Consider the following 7,658-nt stretch of genomic DNA (forward strand, 5'->3'; position numbering starts at 1 on the left):
CCCCTGCTAATCCCCCCGATACTAAGGGGCAATTTAGCACGGCCAATTACAGTTACAGACAGCAGGGGGAAGTTGTGTGTGGAACCGGAGGAGATTGGAGAAGTATTGAACCAATATTTCTCTTCGGTGTTCACGCAGGGGGACATGAATATAGCTGAGGAGGACATTGGGTTGCAGGGGTGTAAAATAGACAGTATTACGGTTGATAAAGGGGATGTGCTGGAAATTCTTGAGGGGCTGAAAATAGATAAGTCCCCTGGTCCGGATGGGATCTACCCTAGGATTCTCTGGGAGGCTAGAGAGGTGATTGCAGAGCCTCTGGCTCAGATCTTCAGGTCGTCATTGGTCTCTGGTGTAGTCCCGGAGGATTGGAGGATAGCGAATGTTGTCCCATTGTTTAAGAAGGGGAACAGAGACTTTGCCGGGAATTATAGACCGGTGAGTCTTACTTCTGTTGTGGGCAAGGTTTTAGAAAAAATTATTAGGGATAGGATTTATAGTAATTTGGAGTGTAATGAATTGATTAGAAATAGTCAGCATGGTTTTGTAGCGGGTAGGTCGTGCCTTACTAACCTTATTGAGTTTTTTGAGAAGGTGACCAAAGAGGTGGATGGGGGCAAGGCAGTTGACGTGGTATACATGGATTTTAGTAAGGCGTTCGATAAGGTTCACCATGGTAGGCTTCTGCAGAAAATGCAGATGTATGGGATTGTGGGTAATCTAGGAAGTTGGATCAGGAATTGGCTATCAGATAGGAGACAGAGGGTGGTGGTGGATGGTAAATATTCATCATGGAGTACAGTTACGAGTGGTGTGCCTCAGGGATCTGTTTTGGGGCCACTGTTGTTTGTAATTTTTATTAATGATCTGGATGAGGGTATAGTTGGGTGGATTAGTAAATTTGCTGATGACACCAAAGTTGGAGGTGTGGTAGATAGTGAGGAAGGGTGTCATAGTCTGCAGGGAGACTTAGATAGGTTGCAGAGCTGGGCCGAGAGGTGGCGGATGGAATTTAATGCGGAGAAGTGTGAGGTAATTCACTTTGGTAGGAACAACAGATGTGTCGAGTATAGGGCTAACGGGAGGACTTTGAATAGTGTGGATGAACAGAGGGATCTAGGTGTGTGTGTACATAGATCCCTGAAAGTTGGGAATCAAGTAGATAAGGTTGTTAAGAAGGCGTACGGTGTCTTGGCGTTTATTGGTAGGGGGATTGAATTTAGGAGTCGCAGTGTAATGTTGCAACTGTACACTACTCTAGTGCGGCCGCACTTGGAGTACTGTGTGCAGTTCTGGTCCCCGCATTACAAGAAGGATGTGGAGGCGTTGGAGAGGGTGCAGAGGAGGTTTACTAGGATGTTGCCTGGTATGGTGGGGAGGTCCTATGAGGAGAGACTGAGGGATTTAGGGTTGTTTTCGTTGGAAAGAAGGCGGCTAAGAGAGGATCTTATTGAAACATATAAGATGATTAGAGGTTTAGATAGGGTGGATAGTGATAGCCTTTTTCCTCTGATGGAGAAAGCTAGCACGAGGGGGCATGGCTTTAAATTAAGGGGGGGTAGTTATAGGACGGATGTCAGGGGCAGGTTCTTTACCCAGCGGGTGGTGAGGGATTGGAATGCCCTGCCTGCTGCAGTTGTAAATGCGTCTAGTTTGGGGGCGTTTAAGAGATCTCTGGATAGGTTTATGGACGAAAAGGGATTGGTATAGGCTAGTGGGTCATTGTTTTTGTAACTGGTCGGCGCAACATCGTGGGCCGAAGGGCCTGTTCTGCGCTGTAATGTTCTATGTTCTATGTTCTATGTAATCAACCTAACCCACACATCTTTGGACTGTGGGAGGAAACCGGAGGAAACCCACGCAGACACGGGGAGAATGTGCAAACTCCGCACAGACAGTGACCTGAACCCAGGTCCGTGATGCTGTGAGGCAGCAGTGCTAACTGATCTGTCAGTGAGGAGTAAGTGTGGGATCAGTCTGTGTGGATCTGTTCGTGCAGAATGAGAGTGGGATCAGTTTGTGTGGATCTGTTAGTGTGGAATGAGAGTGGGATCAGTTTGTGTGGGATCTGTTAGTGCGGAATGAGAGTGGGATCAGTTTGTGTGGGATCTGTTAGTGCGGAATGAGAGTGGGATCAGTTTGTGTGGATCTGTTAGTGCGGAATGAGAGTGGGATCAGTTTGTGTGGGATCTATTAGTGCGGAATGAGAGTGGGATCAGTTTGTGTGGATCTGTTAGTGTGGAATGAGAGTGGGATCAGTTTGTGTGGATCTGTTAGTGCGGAATGAGAGTGGGATCAGTTTGTGTGGATCTGTTAGTGCGGAATGAGAGTGGGATCAGTTTGTGTGGATCTGTTAGTGTGGAATGAGAGTGGGATCAGTTTGTGTGGATCTGTTAGTGCGGAATGAGAGTGGGATCAGTCTGTGTGGATCTGTTAGTGCGGAATGAGAGTGGGATCAGTTTGTGTGGATCTATTAGTGTGGAATGAGAGTGGGATCAGTTTGTGTGGATCTGTTAGTGCGGAATGAGAGTGGGATCAGTCTGTGTGGATCTGTTAGTGCGGAATGAGAGTGGGATCAGTTTGTGTGGATCTGTTAGTGCGGAATGAGAGTGGGATCAGTTTGTGTGGATCTGTTAGTGCGGAATGAGAGTGGGATCAGTTTGTGTGGATCTGTTAGTGCGGAATGAGAGTGGGATCAGTCTGTGTGGATCTGTTAGTGCGGAATGAGAGTGGGATCAGCTTGTGTGGGATCTGTTAGTGCGGAATGAGAGTGGGATCAGTTTGTGTGGATCTGTTAGTGCGGAATGAGAGTGGGATCAGTTTGTGTGGATCTGTTAGTGCGGAATGAGAGTGGGATCAGTTTGTGTGGATCTATTAGTGCGGAATGAGAGTGGGATCAGTCTGTGTGGATCTGTTAGTGCAGAATGAGAGTGGGATCAGTTTGTGTGGATCTGTTAGTGCGGAATGAGAGTGGGATCAGTCTGTGTGGATCTGTTAGTGCGGAATGAGAGTGGGATCAGTCTGTGTGGATCTGTTAGTGCGGAATGAGAGTGGGATCAGTTTGTGTGGGATCTGTTAGTGCGGAATGAGAGTGGGATCAGTTTGTGTGGGATCTGTTAGTGCGGAATGAGAGTGGGATCAGTTTGTGTGGATCTGTTAGTGCGGAATGAGAGTGGGATCAGTCTGTGTGGGATCTATTAGTGCGGAATGAGAGTGGGATCAGTTTGTGTGGATCTGTTAGTGCGGAATGAGAGTGGGATCAGTTTGTGTGGATCTGTTAGTGCGGAATGAGAGTGGGATCAGTTTGTGTGGGATCTGTCAGTGCGGAATGAGAGTGGGATCAGTTTGTGTGGATCTGTTAGTGCGGAATGAGAGTGGGATCAGTCTGTGTGGATCTATTAGTGCGGAATGAGAGTGGGATCAGTTTGTGTGGATCTGTTAGTGCGGAATGAGAGTGGGATCAGTTTGTGTGGATCTGTCAGTGCGGAATGAGAGTGGGTTCAGTTTGTGTGGATCTGTTAGTGCGGAATGAGAGTGGGATCAGTTTGTGTGGATCTGTCAGTGCGGAATGAGAGTGGGATCAGTCTGTGTGGATCTGTTAGTGCGGAATGAGAGTGGGATCAGTTTGTGTGGATCTGTCAGTGCGGAATGAGAGTGGGATCAGTTTGTGTGGATCTGTTAGTGCGGAATGAGAGTGGGATCAGTTTGTGTGGATCTGTCAGTGCGGAATGAGAGTGGGATCAGTTTGTGTGGATCTGTCAGTGCGGAATGAGAGTGGGATCAGTTTGTGTGGATCTGTTAGTGTGGAATGAGAGTGGGATCAGTTTGTGTGGATCTGTTAGTGCGGAATGAGAGTGGGATCAGTTTGTGTGGGATCTATTAGTGCGGAATGAGAGTGGGATCAGTCTGTGTGGATCTGAGAACAGAAATCTGCATTTCCCTTTAACAGGGTCTAACATTTGCAGTCAGTATTTGTTGTGACCAGCCTGGAGTTTATTATTTGCCGGTGGACGGGGAAAGTCTGGGTGAAGAACGTACCTCGATGCGTTAATGATGAGGAGATCTCCCTGTTTGCCGACCTCCAGGGAACCGTGAGACTGAGACATTCCCAGGCTGTAGGCAGCATTGATGGTGGCGGCTGCGAGGCTCTCAGCCAGGGTCATTCTCATGTTCACACACGCCATGTGCATGACCATCGGCTAGCGGGGAAAGGACAAGGCAGAGAGACACTGAGATTTGTGGAAACTGTCACCAACAAACCGTTCTGTGATATGACTCTTTTAATGAATTCTTTTTAAACCATATTTCTGAACTGAATAATTCTAACCCACAAACCAGTCGGTAAATAGTGAACGTGTAATTTAGTTGTGCAGAAAGAGCAATTTTGTTAAAATTTGTAGTTTCGGCGTTTTTAATGCTGTGAAAACATCACAAGTCGCTTCTTAACGGTGAGAAAGAGATTGAAAGGTGAGCCAAAAGCGGAACTATCAGGCGGAATTTTCCGGAATACTGGCTGAGTGATCAAAGCAGCGTGGAGCTTCCCGACTGCACGGCCGAGCTTTCACTCCCAACGTTCCAGCGTTCTGTGAACAAAACCCCTGGAGATCAGACCCACACCTCAGAACTCCCAGCCATCCGACCAAGGGTCAGCCTGTCCCGAAAGCTTATGGCTTTTGCTACAAATAAACCTGTTTGGACTTTAAACTGGTGTCGTGGGATTTCTGTCTGGTTTAACCCCCAGTCCAACGCCGGCATCTCCACATCAGAGCTGACAGTCCCAGAGTTAAAAACATACCCCCCCCTCCCGGCAATCAGTCACCGGGATAACTTCGAAACACACAACACAGCTTTACAAATACGGATCACACTGTAAACAATGAAGTTTTCTTTTGAGGAGATCACTCAGGTAGTGGGTAAAGAAAATCAGGAATTGTCTCCCTCAACATTGAGTGACCCTCAGATAGGCTGTCACTCGGGGAGGAGTAGGCGGCTCGCTAACTCGGGGACTAATTAAAACATTTAGGTAGATAAGGAATGGTCACCTTTGGACCTCATCTCATTGCCACTCAAACAGCAACTTACACTGCATGGGCTGGTGGGCTAGCAAGGAGGCCACTCCTCAACAGGCTACCTGGAGTAGATATAGAAACATAGAACAGTACAGGCCATTCGGCCCTCGATGTTGTGCTGAGCTATGTCCAATCCCAAGATCAAGCTATCCCCCTCCCTATAATTCTGGAGTGCTCCATGTGCCTATCCAATAACCGCTTGAAAGTTCCTAAAGTGTCCGACTCCACTATCACAGCAGGCAGTGTATTCCACACCCCAACCACTCTCTGAGTAAAGAATCTACCTCGGACATCCCTCCTATATCTCCCACCATGAACCTTATAGTTATGCCCCCTAGTAACAGCTACATCCACCCGAGGAAATAGTCTCTGCACGTCCACTCTATCAATCCCCCTCATCATCTTATAAACCTAAATGAGATTCAGTGAGAATGATGTTGCTGTTACCGTAGAAACCATAGAAAATTACAGGTCAGAAACAGGCCTTTTAGCCCTTCTTGTCTGTGCCACACTTGTGGGCGGCACGGTAGCACAGTGGGTTAGCACTGCTGCTTCACAGCTCCAGGGTCCTGGGTTCGATTCCCGGCTCGGGTCACTGTCTGTGTGGAGTTTGCACATTCTCCTCGTGTCTGTGTGGGTTTCCTCCGGGTGCTTCGGTTTCCTCCCAAAGATGTGCGGGTTAGGATGATTGGCCATGCTAAGAAATTGCCCCTTAGTGTCCAGGGATGTGTAGGTTAGAGGGATTAGTGGGTAAATATGTAGGGATATGGGGGTAGGGCCTGGGTGGGATTGTGTTCGGTGCAGACTCGATGGGCTGAAGGGCCTCATTCTGCTCTGTAGGGTTCTATGTGCCGAACCATTTTTTGCCTAGTCCCACTGACCTGCACTTGGACCATATCCCTCCACACCCCTCTCATCCATGGACCTGTCGAAGATTTTCTTAAATGTTAAAAGTGACCCCGCATTTACCACTTTATCCGGCAGCTCATTCCACACTCCCACCACTCTCTGTGTGAAGAATCCCCCCCTAATATTCCCTTTAAACTTTTCTCCTTTCACCCTTAACCCATGCCCTCTGGTTTTTTCTCCTCTAGCCTCAGTGGAAAAAGGCTGCTTGCATTCACTCGATTGTTGTAGTGAAAGATCTCGGATACAGTTCTCCCTGGACCGTGTAGGGAAACTTTATCCAAATCTGGCAGTGGGGGTGGCGTTAAGGGATTATTTTATTGTTTTCGATGTTGGTCAGACTGTTCCAATACCCCCGTGGGGTAAAGTCCGGGGGTTGGGGGGGGGGGGGGGTAGTTATTCAGACGGTCTCAGTCCAGGTGCGTCTACCAGTGTAACCCGAGCAGAGACTGGTAACAGAGACAGGCAGGTATTAACCCTCTCCACAGATGCTGTCCGACCTGCTGGGGTTTTTTTCCAGCACTTTTTTTTTCTATTTCAGCTTTCCAGCTTCTGCCGTATTTCACTTTTAACGAAGCAAGAATTTCTGACGAACTTACCATCGAGAAACAGTACGCGTTTGGATTAAAGTCGCTACCGAGAGCAACAATCACTCCAGCCTCCAGCATCTCTCGAGCCCGTGGTGTTTTAAGCCTGGAAATGTTTTCAAGATGCGGCTGTGAGTGTCCAAGTTTTAAATCACTTCCCAGTAATATCCTAAAGTCCTCTCCAGTTCTCCTCTGACCTCGTGTATCCCCATCATTCCACCCCTCATCATCCTATAAACCTGACTGAGATTCAGTCAGAATGATGTTGCTGTTACCACAGAAAATTACAGCTCAGAAGCAGGCCTTTTGGCCCGTCTAGTCTGTGCTCATCCATTCTCCTGCCTAGTCCCACTGTCCGTGAGTTTTGAAACTCCCTCCCTAACCCTCTCTCCTTCCCCAGGCCTCTCTTTGAGTTTAAAGATCTTTTTAAATCCCCTTTCTCCGCCCCTCCGACCATCTCCTCTCTCAGCCCAGATCCCTTTGTTTTACATCTAATTGTCTCCCCGTGTCAGTAAGGTGTTACACAAATGCAGGTTGTTGTTGTTATAAAGTGTTCCAATTGTTACTCAGGTTTTTTTTAAACATTGGGCCTTTTTTTTATTAATAAGGGGCTATTTCCATTCTCCAACCAGCTTAGCTCTGAATGAACAGGTAAATGGTTCAGCCAGAATCTCCGGTTCCTGAAGGTCGTGTTCCTGTATCTCTGTTGCCAGTTCCTTCAGATTCATCGAAATGTCACTTTCTTCCCACTATCTGTAAAATATTTTGGGATTAGCCGCCGAGGTCAGCCCAGTTTAGTTGTTCCAGGTCTGATCGCCCACTATAGACAGGTTGTTAATCCCTACAGCCCATCTACACCATACACAGTCCCACTCAGCCCCTATTTCCTGTAACTCCACATATTTACCCTCTGACACTAAGGGCAATCTATCCTGGCCAATCTACCTAATCTTTCAGACTGTGGGAAGAAACCGGAGCACCCGGAGGAAACCCACGCAGATACGGCAAGAATGTGCAAACTCCACACAGTGATCCGAGCCAGGAATTGAACCCAGGTCCCTGGCGCTGTGAGGCAGCAGTGCTAACCCACCGCGTT

General features: G+C 47.8%; 1 protein-coding gene across 1 annotated transcript in view; it reads right to left on the reverse strand.

Moving 5' to 3' along the window:
• The window catches only part of amdhd1 (amidohydrolase domain containing 1), a 31,406-nt gene that overhangs the window by 607 nt on the left and 23,141 nt on the right, over nt 1-7,658 (reverse strand). Inside the window, exons 7-8 of the mRNA XM_080207832.1 lie at nt 6,575-6,668; nt 4,039-4,199 (exon numbers count right to left, since the gene is read on the reverse strand). Coding sequence (XP_080063958.1) covers nt 4,039-4,199; nt 6,575-6,668 — 255 coding nt within the window. The remainder of the gene's footprint in view (nt 1-4,038; nt 4,200-6,574; nt 6,669-7,658) is intronic.

The sequence above is a fragment of the Carcharhinus amblyrhynchos genome, chromosome 19 (assembly GCF_965287045.1).
Source record: "Carcharhinus amblyrhynchos chromosome 19, sCarAmb.v2.hapA, whole genome shotgun sequence".
NCBI lineage: Eukaryota > Metazoa > Chordata > Chondrichthyes > Carcharhiniformes > Carcharhinidae > Carcharhinus > Carcharhinus amblyrhynchos.